General features: G+C 62.5%; 3 protein-coding genes across 11 annotated transcripts; 1 reads left to right on the forward strand and 2 right to left on the reverse strand.

Annotated features, from left to right (window-relative positions):
• Positions 1-13: 13 nt before the first annotated feature.
• PARD6A (par-6 family cell polarity regulator alpha) lies at positions 14-2084 on the reverse strand. Of its 7 annotated transcripts, none has more exons than XM_030795259.1 (4): positions 1689-2084; positions 1453-1524; positions 1111-1333; positions 14-892 (listed from the first exon to the last, which is right to left on the reverse strand). In XM_030795259.1, the coding sequence occupies exons 1-4, from the start codon at positions 2067-2069 to the stop codon at positions 141-143; spliced, it is 1428 nt and encodes a 475-aa protein (XP_030651119.1). In that variant the 5' UTR covers positions 2070-2084; the 3' UTR covers positions 14-140. The 7 variants fall into 7 exon arrangements, with proteins under 7 accessions (XP_030651119.1, XP_030651116.1, XP_030651114.1 ...); XM_030795256.1 differs by having other exon boundaries at positions 14-895; XM_030795254.1 differs by having other exon boundaries at positions 14-895; positions 1078-1333.
• On the forward strand, positions 2057-5304 carry ACD (ACD shelterin complex subunit and telomerase recruitment factor). 2 transcript variants are annotated; one of them, XM_003262897.2, is made up of 12 exons: positions 2057-2679; positions 2756-2892; positions 3000-3093; positions 3183-3259; positions 3397-3441; positions 3553-3587; positions 3737-3888; positions 4000-4096; positions 4175-4261; positions 4454-4830; positions 4963-5054; positions 5132-5304. In XM_003262897.2, the coding sequence occupies exons 1-12, from the start codon at positions 2581-2583 to the stop codon at positions 5208-5210; spliced, it is 1371 nt and encodes a 456-aa protein (XP_003262945.2). In that variant the 5' UTR covers positions 2057-2580; the 3' UTR covers positions 5211-5304. The 2 variants fall into 2 exon arrangements, with proteins under 2 accessions (XP_003262945.2, XP_030651110.1); XM_030795250.1 differs by lacking the exon at positions 4175-4261 and having other exon boundaries at positions 2479-2679; positions 5132-5289.
• Positions 5247-17670, reverse strand: CARMIL2 (capping protein regulator and myosin 1 linker 2). Of its 2 annotated transcripts, none has more exons than XM_030795228.1 (38): positions 17517-17670; positions 17181-17272; positions 17035-17088; positions 16731-16793; positions 16501-16625; positions 16294-16385; positions 16027-16097; positions 15838-15911; positions 15620-15695; positions 15424-15512; positions 15209-15303; positions 15045-15131; positions 14853-14965; positions 14497-14759; positions 14309-14413; positions 14059-14128; positions 13832-13913; positions 13634-13730; positions 13495-13552; positions 13186-13358; positions 12852-13014; positions 12670-12771; positions 11505-11633; positions 11306-11419; positions 10975-11135; positions 10812-10899; positions 10486-10626; positions 10287-10353; positions 9571-9806; positions 8578-8678; positions 8135-8495; positions 7928-8050; positions 6744-6780; positions 6512-6583; positions 6166-6387; positions 5930-6010; positions 5500-5577; positions 5247-5410 (listed from the first exon to the last, which is right to left on the reverse strand). In XM_030795228.1, the coding sequence occupies exons 1-38, from the start codon at positions 17554-17556 to the stop codon at positions 5298-5300; spliced, it is 4308 nt and encodes a 1435-aa protein (XP_030651088.1). In that variant the 5' UTR covers positions 17557-17670; the 3' UTR covers positions 5247-5297. The 2 variants fall into 2 exon arrangements, with proteins under 2 accessions (XP_030651088.1, XP_030651095.1); XM_030795235.1 differs by lacking the exon at positions 5930-6010 and having other exon boundaries at positions 14497-14573; positions 14682-14759; positions 17517-17653.
• Between the last annotated feature and the right edge of the window lie 698 nt (positions 17671-18368).

The following is an 18368-nucleotide window of genomic DNA, read 5'->3' on the forward strand; positions in this document are numbered from 1 at the left end:
GAAGGACCATGACTGTATTTGTAGAAAACCTTTAATGTTCCCCAGCCAGAGGGAGCCCTGTGAGCCAGCTGAAAACCCCCACTGTGAAGTCCCTGCCATGTCCCAGCAGTGTGGAGCGGCATGGGGCTGCATTCTGACTGTCAGAGGCTGAAGCCACTACCATCTCCTCGAATGTGATTCCCCCAGCCAGAACTGGCCTGCTCCTGGTCATCCAGGGAGGGCAGAGAGCTGCGGGTACCAGGACGTCGGCAGCCAGGGTGCAGGTCCCAGCACGGGGGCCCCTGAGACAGCCCATTGGAACTGGGAGGCTGGCGGTTCTCAATGACCAGGTCACTGCTGTCATCGTCACTATCAGGCTCAGCAGGCCTAGGCCCTGCAGAGGGAGGACCTGTCAAACGCCCAGATGCCCCTCGCACCACGTTATTGCGCTGGTTGGCGGGCTTGACAGTGACAATGAGGTTATGGCTGTTGGCAACCATCATGTCCGTCACTTGGTCCAAGGTCTTCCCGGCTACTTCAATGCCATTGACCTCGAGAATTTCATCACTGACCGCCAGCAGCCCTGTACTCTCAGCCAGACCCCCACGTACCAGGCGGGAGATGAAGATTCCTGGAACCCGCTCCAGGCCCTGGGGAGCCACACGCACGCTCATGCCATCTCGGATGTAGAAGCCCAGGGGGCGGTCTGAACCATGCTTGTGCAGCCGCACCCGTCGGTGGGTCTCAGGCAGTAGGTCCACATCTATAACTGAGGAAACCTGGCGGAAATCTTGGGGCAGGCTGATTAGCAAGGGTGGCCGGGTGCGCAGGGGTGCCACTGGCCGCAGCAGGAGCCCTTTCTTGCGCCGCTGCAGAGAGTTGGTGGCAAAAGCCAGGCCGCTGGAGTCAGCTTCTGCTGCAGAAGAGGGGGGATATTGAGATCAGAGACCTGCTCCCCGACTTGGGCTCTTTACAGGGGGCACTGTAGCTATTTCCTACCACTTGGAGGTCAAGCCAAGGGCAGGGACTGCAGAGGGTGACACTTGGGTACCCTGGGCATGAACTAACCCTTGTAGACCTGCCCCACAGACACCTTACCCCACAGAGGCTGCCCACTGTACCCCTCCTCACCCCGCTTCTGCACCAGTAGGCGCAGTGGCGGGGGCCCGCTGGCCAGGGCCCGGTGCAGGCTGTCGTCGTTGGTGAGGGGCAGCAGGTCTCCGTGAGCATCCGTATAGCCAAGTAGCACGTCCAGGCCCGGGATCTGGTGCACCGCCCGCAGCAACCGCGAGAACTCCTGGAAGCCGCTCACCGAAGCCCGGGGCAGCGCGAAGCGTCGGAACTCGGCGTCAAACTGGAAGTCGGGGTTGGGGGAGAGGAGGAGTCAGGACAGCCTGCGCCCCTTTCTCACCGCAGGCTGGCAGGGATGGGAAAGATACGGCTGCCGCAAAAGCGGCAGCCTTAAGCCCAGACCTCAGCTCCAGTACCAGGGACGCTGTCCAAGGTCTTCTTACCGCCCTCCAGGTACTCAGGCCACAGAGAGATCTGGAGACCAGCAGTGGAGGAAGGAAGATGGATGGGGGAAGGCGAGCAGAAAAGCAGAATGGGACTTGGAGGATAGAGGGAAGAGGTGGCGGGGACCAAGGAGCTGGGAAGGGGAGAAAGAGGGAATTGGGAGCGCCTAGGGCCGAGGCCGGAGGAGCCCTTACTTTGCTCTTCACCTCAACGATGCTATCGGGACTGCGCGCCGGAGTCCTCTGCGGCCGGGCCATGGCGGGGCCGGGCGGGCCGGGGACGGTGCCCCAGGCGGCCCGCCGAGGCGCAGGTGCACAGCCCGGCCGGCCCGCCCGCGCCGCCCCGCCCCGCCCCGCCCCTGGCGGTAGCACACGCCCCGCCTTCCCATCCGGAGCGTGACGACAGGGGGGCAGCGTCGCAGAGTGGAACGCGGAGTCCACGTTTCCTAGGAAACGGAGCCGTGGGTGGAGAGGAGCCATCCTCCGCTCTTGCGTCATCACGCTGAGGTCCGCGCGCCCCCGGAGTCTGGGGAGGAGGGCTCGGCCAATCCGAGGGGAGGGCGAAGGAAGTACCATTTATTGGGCGCTGTGTGTGTGCTCTTATTTCCACTGGCCTTACAAGACCATGCATTGTGTAGATGAGGAAACTGAGTCATAATAAATATGTGCTGAACCGCTCGGGGGTCACACGGTGCTGAAATGGTTTCGAGTCAACTCGCTCGGACGGTACTCGGCCGCAGCCTCCGGCCCTGGAACCCTCTCCAGGGACCGGACCAGCCCTTGTTCTGTTCCCTACCGGTACCACAGGAATCTTGACGAACGGCCCAAATGCCGGGCCGCTGTCAGAGTGACGCCGCGATGAGAGTAAACGGGCCAGCAGCTCGTGGACCAGCGGGGTGGACCAGCGGGAGTCTGCACACAACCTCCCGAGCAGGACGCCCTCGTGCGCAGGCGCGGGGTGCACGTGGGCGGGACCTCCTCCTCCGGCCCCGCCCAGCCGAAGGAGCTTCCTCTTCCGAGGAAAGGCGGGGCCTGGGCGCCCGCGGGAAACCCGGGCCCGTTGCCTCCGCTAGGTGCAGCCGTAGGAATGGCAGGTTCGGGGAGGCTGGTCCTACGGCCCTGGATTCGGGAGCTGATTCTGGGGTCAGAGACACTCTCCAGTCCACGAGCCGGGCAGCTGCTCGAGGTGAGCCCCCACTCAGGGCCCGGAGACCGAGGCGGAGGTCCGGGGTGGTGGGATTGACGCCGCTCGCCGCCGTCAGGTACTACAGGAGGCCGCGGCCGCGGGCCCATCCCACGCCCCTGATACGTCCGACGTCGGCGCCACGCTGCTTGTGTCTGACGGGACCCACAGTGTCCGATGCCTGGTGACGCGGGAGGCCCTGGACACCTCGGACTGGTGAGAGGCCCCGCGCGGCTCCGGAGGTCGGAGTCCGGCAGGAGAGCGCGAGGTGGGCGGGCCTTGTGTTCCGGTGGGCCCGGCAGTGAGGGTCCTGCTCGCCGCAGGGAGGAGAAGGAGTTCGGCTTCCGCGGGACAGAGGGCCGGCTGCTGCTGCTGCAGGACTGCGGGGTCCATGTCCAGGTCGCTGAGGGCGGCGCGGTGAGTGGTGAGACTGCCTTGGGAGGGTTACCGGGCATGAGTCTTCGTGACGATTCCTGAGACCTCCCCTTCCTCCCGAACTCTTCCAGCCCGCAGAGTTCTATCTCCAGGTGGACCGCTTCAGCCTGCTGCCCACAGAGCAGCCCCGGCTACGGGTGCCTGGTTGGTAAGTAATGCTTCCGCCCTCCAGCAGCTCTCCCCACCCCAGCAGCTCTCCCCACCCCAGCGTCTGGCCGGCGCTGGCAGACGCCTTTGGGGTAGGAGGGCTTGGGCCTTCATTAACTACTCTTCTCTTTTTCTTAGCAACCAAGACTTAGATGTTCAGAAAAAGCTCTATGACTGCCTTGAGTGAGTCTGGGGTTGGGCTCGGGGGCCACGTGTGGTTTGGTGAGGGGATGGTGTGTCTAGGTAGACAGGCCTCAGCATGGTTCCTGAGTCCTGGCCACTCTCTTCCTGTAGGGAGCACCTTTCAGAGTCCACCTCGTCCAATGCAGGTACTGTAGGGCTTGACCAGTGATCCTAACACCCTGTGCAGTGACCTCTCCAGCCTTAACCTTCCGCTTCCTCAATAAGCTCTCTTCCCCCTCACCCTCCCGGTCCTCCCCTTTAAGCCTTGACTCATCCCATGGTCCCCTGTCCCCAGGCCTATCACTGTCCCAGCTTCTGGATGAAATGCGGGAGGACCAGGAGCATCAGGGGGCACTCGTGTGCCTGGCTGAAAGCTGCCTGACACTGGAGGGCCCTTGCACAGCACCCCCCATCACCCACTGGGCTGCCTCACGATGCAAGGCCACGGTCAGTCTGGGGATTTTCTTGGGAGATGTCAGGGTGAGGAGTTGGGCAAGGGTCATGTCCCACAGGACATGAGAGTAAATGGGCCTGTCCTATAGAGTTCATGTCCCACAGGGAGAAGCTGTGTACACTGTCCCCAGCTCAATGCTGTGCATCTCTGAGAATGACCAGCTAATTCTGAGCTCTCTAGGCCCCTGTCAGAGGACACAGGGTAAGGGGGACTGGAGAGGTTGGGGGGATACCTGGGGCCCAGGTCCACAGTGCTGATAAGACTTCCTGAACCCCCCAGGCCCTGAGCTGCCCCCACCAGACCCGGCTCTGCAGGACCTATCTCTGACTCTCATAGCCTCTCCTCCTTCCTCACCCAGTTCCTCAGGTGAGGTGATGCATAGGTCACAGGCACTCACTGCCGTCTGTCAGTCAGGTTCCTGGGCTGCACAGGATGCTGTGAAAGGTGCACGGCGGGCGGGGGATAAACACAGTCCCTGCAGTCCTGTCTGAGCTCGCAGGCCACTCAGCTGCCCTGAGCGGAGAGGGCTGTGCCTACAGTAAGTCCCCTCCTCCTCAGGAACCCCGGCCTTACCCGGCCACATGTCATCCGAGGAAAGTGGTACCAGCATCAGCCTTCTGCCTGCCCTGTCCTTGGCTGCTCCAGACCCAGGGCAGAGGAGCAGCTCCCAGCCCCCACCAGCCATCTGCTCAGCCCCTGCCCCTCTGACCCCCAGGTCCCCACACCCCAGTCGTACCCCCAGCTCCCCACTCCAGAGCTGCACTCCCAGTCTCTCACCCCGTAGCCATGTCCCCAGTCCACACCAGGCTCTTGTGACCAGGCCCCAGAAACCTAGCCTGGAGTTCAAGGAGTTTGTAGGGTTGCCCTGCAAGAATCGGCTGCCTTTTCCCAGGACCAGAGCTACCAAGGGAGCCCAGGAGCCCTGCTCTGTCTGGGTAAGCATAGCCCCTCTACAGCTGGAGGGTAGAACAAGGAAGGCCTGAGGTAGAGCTGGGAGGGAGCATGGGTAGACTTGGATGGGGTTGGGGTCCTTGTTAGCCCTTCCCCAGACACCATACCCCTTTCAGGAACCCCCAAAGAAGCATCGTGATGGTTCTGCCTTCCAGTATGAGTATGAGCCACCCTGCACGTCCCTCTGTGCTCGGGTCCAAGCTGCCAGGTGAGTGCCTGGGTCTGCCCCCACTCTTGGTCACTAGTCCCAGGCTCCATTGACCTGCAGCCATGGTTTCTTTCCAGGCTTTCTCCCCAGCTCATGGCCTGGGCCTTGCACTTTCTGATGGATCCACAGCCAGAGTCTGAGCCAACTCCGATGTGAGAGGTCAGACAGGACAGATACCGCTCCACACTCTGCTTCCTTTGAGTTTTTTAATAAAATAATCTCATGCGGCAGGAGAGGAGAGGATCAGGGATTGGGGCCGCCGCCTCTTTGGTCTGTGGCTGGGGAGGGTGGGCTCCGCTCAGGGCTGGAGGGCTCTGTGGGCTGTGGGGGCAGAGGCTCAGTTCCAAGGCCAGATCCTGTGAGGGGAGGGAGGGAGAGAGAGGAAGGGTCAGGGCTGGGCTAAGCAGTCCTGCCACCCTCCCAGCTGGCCTGGACCCCCTCTTACCTAGGCTTGGGGATGGAGGTGCCTCGAGTTTTGGCCTGCGTTTGAGGACGGGGGAGCGCTGCAGCCGCAGGGGCCGTTCTAAGGGACACAGAAAGGCTTGGGGTGGGTTGCTAAGGCTTGGGGTCTGTCAATCCCCTGCCCCTCTTCCACCTCCAGTGCACGTAAGCATGCACTCACACACACTGCTGCCTTCAGAGCATCCCCCATCCCTGCGTCTTCACCCCTGGCAGAGGCTGCTCTTCAGGAAGTGGAGCCAGTGCTAGTTGGAAGGGCTTGTCAAACCCTTGCACCTGGTCTTCTGGCTCCCTGATTTCTTGAGCCCTCACACACTGGTGGCTCCCTCCAAGGACCAAAGCCATGAAGGGAGCCCCAGAAGCCCACCCTCCCACATCTCCTGCATTCAAGCATACGTGGAGGTGTCTCCCCTCACCAGCAGGGGCCTGGAGCTGGTCCTCATGCACAGACACTGCTCGCCGCCCTGCCGAGAGAGGCCTCGGCCTCAGCTGGCCATCTGAGGGAGGCCAGGGAATCAGGGGTATTCCAACAGCTGCCCCCACTCCAGCCCTTGCCTCCCACCCTCAGGGTCCTTAGAGGAGCTGAGTTCCCAGCAGGAACTCCTCCAGCCCCGAGGCCAGAATTGGGGTGGGGAATCAGGTGTCTGCCTACCTTCATTCCTGGGGCCCAAGCAAGGGTCCTCTGGGAGGCCCAGGCTGTCTGGTGAGGGGCTTGTTCTGCAGGGACTTGGGCTTTGACCAGGGGAGGGAGGGCCTGGACCATCCTGTTGGCCCCAACCACGGCTCCTGAGCTCTGCATTCAACTGCTGCCCCAGTGTCTTCCAGGTGGCAGACTCGGGCCCCTGGTTTCCTGGGCCAGGTCTGCAGGAGGGATCTGCGGGGAGAAGGGTGTCAGCCAAGACCTGGTCAGGCCTTGGAGATAGGTCTGAACAACGGTCTGACCCAACTCCTGCCTGTCCCTGCTCCCCCTACCAACACACACAGTGGCCCTCACTCACCAGCAGACACAGAGTGGGTGCGGGACTTGATCGAGATGGGAGGGGCCTCCGTGGAACTGTCCATAATGTCACCTGCAAGGCGGAGCTGGGGACTCAGGTACCAGACCTTGGAGGTGAGGGGAAGAAAAACCTGGCCTCTCCCCTTCCTCCCCAAGGAGAGCAAGTGCTTTGGGGGCTGTCTGTAAGGACACCCCCTGGCAAATGTACTGCCGCACCCCAGGGTCCCACTTACCATCTGAGCCAGCTTTCTTGATCTCGCCGTCTTTGCTCTGCAGGAAACAGGGCAATCAGATTCCAGCCCTGCCCCCTCCCCACACCCTAGCCTTTTGTTCATTCTTGTTCTTATAATCCTGCCACTGAATGCCCACCATGGGCTGGACAAGAACATGGCAAACCCAGTACAGCCCTCTTAGAACTCTTTGCACATTTGAATGTTTCTAAATTCAGGCCAACAACTTCATGTTTTTTGTTTGTTTTTGTTTTTTGTATTTTAAGATATTGAATGGATGGTATGGAGGGCTGGGATTCTTTGGGACTGTGATGAGAGTGATATTAGCAGGGTGGCCACAGAGGAGAGTCAGGGAAGAGCCATGGGCACTGCAGGGATGGCTGAGGAGGGACCTGGGGTAACCCACAATTAGAGACTGGAAGCGAGGCAGGGAGGACATCCAGACCACCCGGGGATGTGTGTGGAGGCTCCAATTTGCACCCAGGGGAGGGTGCAATTTGCACCCAGCAGTGAGGTTTTAAGGTGGCCAGGGCCAAGACCCCAGAGGGCCCTGAAGCAGGTTGTGGAGTCTAAACAGTGTCTTGAGAGGAAGCCCCCTGGAGGACTTGCTATTTCAAGTACAGGTGACAAGGTCAGATTTTTTTCTTTTTCTTTTTTTGAGGTGAGTCTCACTCTTGTTGTCCAGGCTAGTGTGCAGTGGCGCGATCTAGGCTCACTGCAACCTGTCTCCCAGGTTCAAGCAATTCTCGTGCCTCACCTTCCCAAGTAGCTGGGACTACAGGTGCCCACCACCACACCCGGCTAATTTTTGTATTTTTAGTAGAGACAGGGTTTCACCATGTTGGCCAGGTTGGTCTCTCAACTCCTGACCTCAGGTGATCCACCTGCCTCAGCCTCCCGAAGTGTCGGGATTACAGGCGTGAGCCATGGTGCCTGGCCCAGGCCTCAGATTTCTATTAGACCTGCAGAGAAAAGACTTTCTCAGGTCCAAAGAGGAGATGCTGGTGTCCTGTGCCTGGGTCAAAGCCAAGAGGGAAGAAAGGTCGAATCTGTAACTATTTTGAGGAGGATGGAGTAGAACTGACAATTAGACCTATCTGTCATGAGTCTCCTCCATCTTGGTCACATATATCACCCACAGCATGCCACCTGCCCTCTCACTTCATTCTCAGGTCCCCTCAACTCACTTGCTTCCTCTTGCCTTCGGCGCCCCCGCTGCCTCGGCTGACGCCTATCCTCTGCAGCATTACTTGTACCCGCTGTTCAAAGGATGGAGCCAGCTCTGTTTCTCCCCGCTCCAGGGGCCGCCGCTAGGGACAGAGATGCTCGAGTTGGAGACAGTCCATGCCCTGGGTCCCAGAAGCGCCCTCATCCCCCCCATCAGCAAGCCTCACCTTGTCGGGTCTGGCACCCAGCGTTGCCTCCTCCTCAGCAGGCAGCAGTATCATCGAGTAGGCCTTGCTGTCTCTTGTGTAGCGAGGTCGGCTCCTGCGGGCAGGGTCAGGGCTGCTGGTGTCCCCCTCAGCCCCACCAGGCTCCTCACCACGGCTGGGACGGGTTGGCGGCCGCAGTAGGTCGCCAAATGTAGTTTTTCGGGTTCGGGGAGCTGCCCCAGGGCTGGTCTCTAGATCAGGCCGTGGACCCCGTGTTGAACGAGGCTTCTTGAAGGCAAAGAGGGTGCCCAGCTTCTTTCGCAGTGTACGGGGGACAGGCGTGGCGCCCCCCTCAGTGGCTGGGTCCTCCTCGGGGGCCCAGCTGTGGGGACACCCAGCAGTGAGTGAGAAAGCCCATCAGGCATCCCACCCTCTCCCACCCCCAGCAGATGCCCCTCACTCACAGGCGATCCTGCTGGATCAGCCTTTTGGAGAAGAATTCTTCCACGCCCTCGTCCACGCGGGCACTGAGCCCATTCCCTTCCTGCGGCAAGGCTGGGGGTACCTGGGGGGCATCATGGGGTCAGAGATCAGGGCTATGTGCAACTCTGGCTTCTACCCCCTCCCCTGGCCGGCAGCCTAGACTGAATAACTCCAGGATTCCAGACTGGGGTGACCCTAGGGGCTGCTGATACCAGCCTCCTACTGTCCTGCTGCTGGACAGAGAAGCCAGATTTCACACACTCGTCACTCACTGCCGGCTCCCGCACACCCAGTCCACACCCGTCCTTGTCTCACAGAGTATCCTACACGCCCAAGCCACCCGGTCACCAGCAAACCTAGCCCTCACGTGCCCCCGGGGTCACCCGTTACCACTTGCCACCAGCTCTGCTCCGAACAGTTCCCTGCAGTGTCCCCCACCCCACCCCCACTCCACCCGGCCTGCTGCCGGCTCAGTGGCGCCGGCTGCTGCGTCAGACCCTCTGGGGGGGCCTCAAGCCGGCTCCTCCCCGCCCTCCGCCAGTGCCCGCTGCCCCCGCGGGCTTGCAGCCCACACACGCATCTCCCCACACGCGCCGCCGCCGGACGCGCAGCAGACGCAGGCTTGGCCCCGCGGCCTGGCTACCCGGCTGCCCCGCATCTCTCAGCAGCCCCTGGGGGAGGGCAGGAGGACGGACCCCCTCTCTCGCGCAGCCACGGAGGCCGCGGGCCGCTCCGAGGCGGAGTCCCACACCCAGGCACACCCCAAACGGAACCCGCACACCCATAGTCCCGCACAGGCATGGCCTGGGGTGGGGGGTGGCCAGGAAGACGCCAGGATGTGACCGCGGCCGCACGACCAGGTGGCCTTGGGCCCATACCACCCCCTCTCCTTGACCGCTACCACTCATGAGGAGCGGCCGGGCCACCCGTGATACCCAATTCCACGCGCTCCGGAGTGGGGGAAGGGTGCTCACCTGGGGGCCCCCCGGCGGCGGGCGGTGGTGGTGCTGGCGGCGCGGCCGCGGCCGGGCCCGGGTCGGATGGCGCAGGGGCTGCCCCGCCGGTGGCAGGTCCATGCGGGGCAGCGGGCCGGCCGGGGGCCCGGGGGCGGCAGGGCTCGGAGAGCCGCGCGCGGACGGCCCCGCCTGCGGCTCCGCATCTTCTCCCGGAGCCGCCAGCTCGGGCTCCGGCTCCGTTTCCTCAGCAGCACCTGAGGGGACAGCACCAGAAGAGCACCGAGCGCCGAGCCCGGGGAGGTGGCGGCGGAGGCGCTAGGGCGGCGGGGGACCCGCCCAGGGCGCGGGGAGGGGCCCGGCTACGCCGCCCGTCCCCCCGCCCCTCCGCCCCTCCGCCCCTCCCCCGCCGCCGCCGCTGTCCGTGGTGCTGAGCGCGGCCCCGAGCGCGCGCGACTCCGCGCCGCCGCCAAGCATGCGCGTCCCTGGGATAGGGAAAGGGGCGCGGAGAGGCGAGCCGAGCCGGTGTCCTGTCCCAGGTCCGCCCAGGTCCCGCCCCGGGCTGACCACAGCAGACCCCAGCTTTGCAGGTTGCACAGGGGGCCCGGCCTGGCCCAGTCACGGGCTGGTGGGTACCCAGACAAGGCTGAATGAGTTCATCCAGGTCCCCGGGTCCCCAAGTCTAATGGAGCTTCAGTCCACCCACGTAAACTCCCTCCCTCAAGGCCCTGACTTACTGTGAATGAAGGGGACCAGGTGAAGACCGTGGCTGAGCTCAGGCCATTTCTGTAGAGGACTGTCATCCTGGTGGGGAGGGCACAAACTCAGCCTGGGGTAGGTGAGCACCAACCCAAAAGAGCTGCCTTTCACATTCCATACTCCACAGCAAGATGGGAAGACTGGGAGTGTCATGCCCCGTGTTCTAAAACCACTTACCTTCTCCTTCTCCTCTTCCTTCTCCTCGGGGAAGAAAAGACCTTCCAATTCCCCAGGCTCAAGGAGGCTGGGCTCACCTCTATCTGGTGCTGGTAGGGCAGGGGGCATTGTCACTGTTGCCTGCTGAGCCAGACTCTCCACCTGCAATACCAAGCAGACAAAGATGGCAGGTAGGGCCTCAGCTATGATCCCATTGATGCTAAGGGGACCCTGAAATAGCCCTGGGCTACATGACCCCAGAAGACATTACAGAGCCCCTGCAAGAGAGATGGCCAGTCACTGCATGTGTGTGTTTGCACAAAAGTGTGTGCACATCTCCCCCTCACCAGCCGATCCCGGGCTGCACTCAGGCCTGCCAAAGCCTGAGCCACAATGCTCTCTGCCAAGGTCCCTGTGATTGATAGCCGCATGTCCCTAAGGGCAGGAGAGGACAGGGGTTAATGGGCTGGCTTTGCTCAGCCTTGCCCAGCCCAGCCCCATCCAGCCTACCTGAGCCTAGTGAAGGCATCTTGCAGCAGCTGCTCTGGAAGCAGCTCCGGGAGGCCCCTCGAGCCTGCCAGGACCCCCTCTAGCTGCTCCCTCCAGCTGGATCCCTGCAGCATCTGTGGGCAGAGGCTCCTTGCTGTGTCCAGTGTGGCCTGAGTGAAGTCCTGGACAAAGGTCAGTCAGAGCATGGTGAGGATGTGGCCAGACACCAGGCTGCTGGCTTGAGGCTCCAACTCCAACAGAATATTGAGTCAGGGGATATCACAGTTAAAACTAAAGGATGGGAGTCAAACCTGCAAACGGAGGTGGGGCTGGGGCAGGAGTACCCTCTCACCTTGATGTCCTGGCGGCAGACCTCGCCCACCTGTCCCAGAAGGCCCTCCAGCTTCTGCCCAAGCTGCCAGTGATGGCTTGGGGAACTTCCAGCTTCATATAAAATGGGGAGAATCTGAAGGCCAAAGAGGAAAAGCAGTTGCAAGCTGACACCTGACTAAGAGGGGAAGGGTCCTTGTAGCAAGAGGAGGAGTGCTCACGCTGAGAGAGAAGTTGGCATTTTGGATGGCATCCTCGGCCTGGTGCACAGCAGCTTCACCCTGGGGCCCAGCCCCACAGCCCAGCAGCTCCACATGCTCCTGCACTGACTGACACAATTCATTCACTTCCTGGGGGGGAATGGGGATCAGTCTCAGCCTAGCCCCCTCCCAGTCTCCCAGATCCTGCCTGCCTTCCTCCCAGGTTCTTTAACAGAGGGAGGTCCTGAAGCTGGCAACCTTAGACTAGCCACTTTGGAACCCTATCTGTTCAAGGAGGGAAGGAACTATCTGTTGCTTTGGTTCATTTTAAGGACTTTATATATACTTCCTAAGTGCCCAGAATAGCAAGGAAAGGAGTTGTAAATCATGTCTGTGTTTTAGAAGCTCAGTCTGTCCACACAGAGGATAGACTGGGAGAGGGGTGGAAAAGGGAGTGAGTAGCCCTGGAGGAGGGACTGGGAGGAGCAAGGGATAACTGGTGTGGGGGTAAGGAGTGGCATGTTTGAAGGTTGGTCTAGAGGCAGGACGAAGGAGGCCTATGAGGGCTCCAGTGTGACCAGGAGAGACCTGGAAGGATGCCCCAACCTCTGTCCACAGCACTGGGTGGCTGTGGGCGCCAGTGGGATTGGGCTCCAGGGTAGACAACAGGGTTTGTGAGAGACGATGACATCACTTGGAGAAGTGCAGAGCATGAAGCCCTGCAGGATGTCTGGATTAAGACCTTTGGGCTCTGAAGCTTAGCAAAGAAGAGGTATTTGGGAATGGAGAGGTGGAAACATCTCCAACAGATAAGGTAGTGGAGGGAGATGAAGACAGTGAAGGAGCGGCTGGGTTTGGGCACACAATGGAGAGGGGAAGGAAGCCATGTATATGTGAGGTCAGAGATGGGGCTACAATTGGGGGAAAATTGAGGGAGGACATAAAAATTCCTCTCTAACAGGACAGCCTGTTTACAGGCTTAACGTTAGGCAGCCAAGGGTGTTATTTGGAGAGCTATTTAAGGGGTGTTTAGCCGCCTCCAGATCGAGGAGAGGGACTTTGTCTGGGACAGCAGGGCTCAGGCACCCTGGCCCCACGAAAGTCAGACCCTCTGACTCATGGAGGCTCCCGGATGCCACAGGTCTTCTCATGCCCTACCTCTCGTGGTTGGGGAGGGGACACTGACCTGCTCTGAGGGGTCTGAGACCAGACCGAGTGGCTGAAGGTGGGTCGTGTGGTCAGAAGAGGCAGGGTCTGCGCGGTTGTTCCTCAAGAGACAGGCTTGGATCTAGGGGCAAGGGGTATTGAGAAATGCCCAGGGACGGAGCCACAGTGCAGAGAAGGGCAAGGGAAGAGGGGGACGCCCACCTGATGGACTGCACGTGCTGTCAGTTCCGGGCGGCTGCGCTGCGCCTGGGCCACGTCGTTCAGTGGCAGAGGCATGGCCTTCAGGCTGTGGTTCTGCTCCAGCGCCTGCGCCACGTCCAGCAGACCCAGAGCAGATGTGTGGTTCCGGTCCCAGACCACAGACCTGGGCCGGGCCTGGCTTCAGTCGGGGACGGAGCTGCACATGGCCCCACCCAACCCTCGGCCTCGTCCATTCGCCTCGTCCGCCTGCTCCATTTGTTCCGCCTCATTTAGTCCCGCCCTCCTCTCCACCGCGCCCCCTGCCCGCTGGTCCCACCCCTCTGACCCCGCCCACCGGAGCCTCGAGTTGACCCGCAGCGCCTTGGCCAGCAACTTGGCGCCCGCGTCCCCCATGGCGTTGCCGCTGATATCCAGCGCGGTCAGGTTAGGATTGGTGGCTAGGGCCCGGAGTAGGACGCTGGCGCCCAGCTTCAGCCGAGACTCAGCCACCGACAGAGACTGAAGAGGCTGGGGTTAAGAGAAAGCCATTGATGGCTGGAGTCAGGGGTCAGTGAGGGCAGGTCACAGGGTCTGAGGGAACAAGAGAAAGGAGGACCAAAGGGGTCTAATTGCCCGAGGACCCTGCAAGGTCCCGTGAACTCACACAATCGTCGTCCTGCATGAGCTGGACAATCCGGTGCAGGACGTCGTCCAGGGTCTCCCTGTGGGCAGGGGCCGCAGTTGTGGGGGACAGGGGTGGTGGGGTGTTGTCTGGGAGGCCCAGGAGTAGGGTGAGGGCTCACTTGCACCGGACGTTGAAGTTCCTTCCAAGCGCCACATGTCTCAGGGACCGGCTTCTCCCGATGGCCAGCACCAGAGTCACCATGTCTGAGCCGAAGCCTGGGGGTGACTTGGGTCACGCACGAGGCGAAGTTGCAAGGGTAGGGTGGGGATTCGGAATCGAGTGGATGATGTGAGGATGGGCTCTCGTGCAGCCTCACCGTTATCCGCCAGATCCAGGGAGCTCACAGCGCCTGCGTCGCACACTAAGTCTTGTATCACCTGGGCGCCGGCCGAGCGCAGCTGTAGGTGGGAGGTGGGAGGTGGGAGGTGGGAAGTGGGACCCACTTAGGCCTCGAGTGGGGAGGGGCAGGCGGCCCACGGCCCTGCCCTCCCGCCTCCCAGCGCTACTCCCTATGTGTGGTCTCTTCTGGGGGCCGGCGCTCACCTCGCAAGCGCTGAGGTCCAGGTGCAGGTCGCGGAGGTGCGTGTTGAGCGCGAGACCATCCAAAAGGGCTCTGGGAGGGGACGTTACAGGGGGTGGCGGGAGCTGGGACAGGGGGCTCCAGGTTGCGAACGAAGGAGGCAGGGCCAGGATCTGGGGGAGGTTGTGGGAGCGACAGAAGCAGGAGCGGGGAGGGGCGAAAGCCAGGGCGGGTGGGAGCTCCCGCGGGGCCGTGGCAGGGTCCGACACTGACCTGAGCGCGTCGGGCGGCAGCTTGCAGCCCGCCAGGCCCAGGTGCCGCAGAGTCCGCGCGCGGCTGAGGAAGAGCTGCATTGCGGCCGGCGCAGCGCGGGACTTCCTGGGGGAAATGGGAAGGTGGGCCTGGGGGCGCAAGGAGGCGGCTTCCAGCAGCCTCCCCTGGCCCCGACAGGTCCCCCTTACGTGCGGGAGAAGACGTTCCTCGAAGCGTCGAGGTGAATAAGGCTGATGCAGCAGCCTCCGGACAGCGCTGCGAAGAGCTGCGAGGGGAGGCTGTTGGCTGCACCCGCGGGGGGACCGAGCCCTCCCCGTCCCGCCCTCCAGTCCGCCCTGCCAGTCATCCATCCCCCCACGGAGCACCCCCTCACAGTGTCCAGGGCGGTGTCGGTGCCTGCGAGATTCAGGAACGACAGCACGTTAGGACGGCTCAGGAAGCTATAGAGGCCCTGGCGGGAGGACAGGGGTGCGATGGAGTCGGGGATCGCCTACCCAGGGCTTCTGAGCAACCCCAAGCTCCCACCTTGAAGACAGCCACTCACCCCACTGTCCTCGGAAGCCCCCAGCGCCCCAGGATTCCCAGAAAGGTCCAGGTGGGTCAGGGCGGAGTCAAAGGCGGCATTGGTGGCCAGTGCCCGGCCCAGAGCCCTCATTCCTGGTGGTGGGGCGGGGTCGCTCAGCAGTTGGACAGACCCCCCACCCCCTCCCCTCACCCCCTCCCTCATCCAGCCTACCTCGCGGTGTCAACCCTGTCTGGGCGAGGCTGAGTCTCCTCAGAGCTCCTGGACAACGCTCGAGGTGTCTGCTGAGTGCAGCCATGCCTTGGGGGGTGGGAACAGCCACGTGGGTCTCACCTCCTCCTGCTGCCCACCCCTGCGGTCCCCAGGCTCAGCCATACCTCGGTCATCCAGCAGGTTCCCCGCCAGGCTGAGCTCCCGCAGCCCAGAGCTTGAGTGTCCCGCCATCGCCTGGGCCAGTCGTCGGACAAAGTCTCTGGGGACCAGCCCCCAGGCATGAGATTCTGCCCCTGGTTTGCCAACCCCTCCCAGGCCAATAGCCCCCAGTCCCAAGCCCCCAGACTCTCCTCTCCAAGCCCTGCCCTGTCCCCCTCACCCCCTCAGGCCACAGGTCTCCAGCACCAGCTCCTCCAGGTGTGATGACTGACTCATCATGTGCAGAATCTGTTCTGAGACCTCAAGGCTCTGAGAAGCAGACGGCGGCAGCTCACAGGCTGCACCATGGCCCTCAGCGGGCTGCACCCTGGCCCACACCCTTGGCCCCTCCCTGCCCTTACCCCGCACCCCCTCACCAGCTTCATGTCCACACAGGAGAGGCACCGGAACCACAAGTTGTAGGACAGGGCAGCCACACTCAAGGCCAGGTCCCTGGTGGGAGGGTGGGAAGAGAGGCAGAGCTCAGGGCCCTCCAGCCAGGTCCCAGGCCTAGCAGCCCCTCCATGGAAAAGCTGAGGCCCAGGGATATGGGCTCCGGGATCTTCCTCCTCTCCCATCCTGGCAGGCCACACACCGACTGCCAAGGTGGCTGAAGTCTCCCAGGCTGAAATGGCGGCAGCCCTGGCGATGGTAAATGGTGTCCACGTCCTGGGTGAGAAGGAGATGCTTACAATTTGCTTGGGGCCACAAGGGGCAGGGAGGGGCTCAGCACACATGGGGGACCAGATGTCTCCAGAGCCCTCCAAAAGGGCCCTACCCTCACCCACTGAATCTCCTCTCGGAAAGGGAAGCCATTGTAGTCACACAGAGCCTCGTATGTCTCCAAGAAGCCACCTGGGGAGGGGATAGGGGTGCGATGGGGGAAAGGAGAGAGACGAAACATCAATGATGGAGGAAGACCAGACCCACAGACTAGGTGGTGGCTGGGACCTGAATGGCTCTGTGCAGTTTGGGGCCCCCCCAGCTTGCGGGTCTGGGGAGGCAGAGGTGGAGCAGGCTGGAAGGCCTGTGGCTCTGCCTTCACCCTTACCACAGGGGCTGCAGGGGTCAGTGGACTCCGAGGGGCTTCTTCTCTCCAGCCGAGCCAGCATGGAGGCAGGTGTAGGCCTCCGGAATAGCTTCCTGGTAGGGGGTTAAGGAGAAGGGGGCAAGGGACTTCCAGCCTCTGGGACGGGAAGCAGCCCTTCTCATGCACTCCCTCCTCCCCTGCCAGCCCCTCGAATTTGCCAGGCCTCACCCAAGGGTCGAGCAAGGGAAGACCTTCTTGATGGCCGCAGCCACGTGCTGGGCCAGCTGTTCCAGGGCGGCCACACCAGGAAACTCCAGGACCAGCTCACGCAGGGACTCCAGCTCAAAGGTGACCTAGGGAAGGGGGACTACTGGGCCTTGGCTCCACGCATGGGTGCAGGTGATGGTGGTAGCATGAAGACCAGGCTCTAGGCCCAGGTGGGGTACTAGGTGTCTCACCTGAGGGGGTGTCTCCTGCAGCGCCATGGCCTGGACCTCCAGGTAGCTGAATGTGCAGTCCACCTAGGAAAGGCCTAGATCAGCTGGGACCAAGCCCCCAGCCCCGCCCTCATGGAAGTCCAGTCCTTTGGGCAGCCTGGGGCAGAGCCAGACCTGCCTGGACTCCACTCCTGTCGGCTGCCCAGAGCCCAGTGTTGGTGCAAAGTCAGGGCCCACAAGGCCAAGAAGGACCACTCTGCAGATGCAGCCCCTTGCCAAGGTAGCTGCTGGAGGGCGGGGGGTGTGGCCAGGCCCTGGGACTCACCCTCAGCGGGAGGCAGGTGGTGTGCAGCAGGTAGGCTCTCCATCGTAGCAGTGCCTGGGGAAAGACAGTCTGATACCCTGGGCAGAGCAAGAGGCTCTTTCTGTGGGGCCACAGCCGCCTCCCCGGCTCTGTCCCCTGCCCCATACCAGGACATGGTTTTGTACAGCACCCTCCCCGGGTAGCCAGGTTTTCAGCAGCAGCTCCACCTCTTTGGGCCACAGGAACCTGGTGATCTCGCCTGTGGAAGGGCAGCCTGCTGGGTGACTTCACAGAGGCCACTGGTGCCCGCAGTCTGTGCCAGGCTGGGGCCCTGGGGCTTATCTGCGGCCAGCGAGGAAGGAGGGGAGAGGATCTGGGGCGCCCGCCCTCCTGGGGAGAAGAGAGGACCTCTGACCAGGCCCTCTGGGGCGCTGGGTGGGCCTCTGATTTTGGGGCTGCACTACTTCCTCCTGGCCAAGAAGGCGGGAAGGGCCAGCGCTTACCTCGGAGCTCACAGGAGATGCCGTCGGGGGTCTGGGCCATGGGCCGGGCGGGCCGCGGAGGCCCAACGAGCTCCGGCGGGAAACAGCAGCGGACGAGCGCGCACACAGGAAGCCTGAGGCCCAGACCCGCACGGCAGCCACCTGCTCCCCCGGCGGCGGAAGGTGCGCGCCGCTTCCTGCCAGGCCGCCCCCGGCCCGGCCCCTCCCCGCCCCGGCCTCGCGGCCCGAGAGCTCGCCCGGGAGCGGGGTTGTGGGAGGGGGGCCGAGTCCCACCTGCCCGCCCGCCCCGTCGCCCAGGAGCTTCTCCGCCCGGGTAGACGTCGGGGTGGGGAGTGGCGTGGCCGGGAGGGTCGCGCGTGTGGCGGGCCTCCAGCCGGTCCTTGCCCCTAGCTTCCACCCCGCCCCGCAGTCCCTGCCGCGAACACCAGGGGACGCTGCCTGCCCGGGGATCCCCGCGGCCCACCCAGGCGGGTCCCCTCCAAAGCCCAGGGCTGCGGAGGTGGACGAGGCGCCTGGCAGAAGGGGGACTGTTCAGCAAGGAGAGCCCGAATTCTGCCAACACCGGGGGTCCTGCCCGTTGCTCTGAACCTGGAGTCCGTGACCCTGTTAAGGATCCAAGAGATTTTGAATGGGTGGGAAAAAATGCCAAATGGGGCCAGGCGCGGTGGCTCACGCCTGTAATCCCAGCACTTTGGAAGGTGGAGGAGGGAGGAACGCTTGAGCCAAGGAGTTCGAGACCAAGCTGGGCAACATAGGGAGACCCTGTCTCTGCAAAATAATTTTAAAAACTAGACGGCGTGATGGCGTGTGTCTGTAATCCTAGCTACTTGGGAGGCTGAGGTGGGAGGATCA

Source organism: Nomascus leucogenys, chromosome 2, assembly GCF_006542625.1.
Source record: "Nomascus leucogenys isolate Asia chromosome 2, Asia_NLE_v1, whole genome shotgun sequence".
Taxonomy (NCBI): Eukaryota; Metazoa; Chordata; class Mammalia; order Primates; family Hylobatidae; genus Nomascus; species Nomascus leucogenys.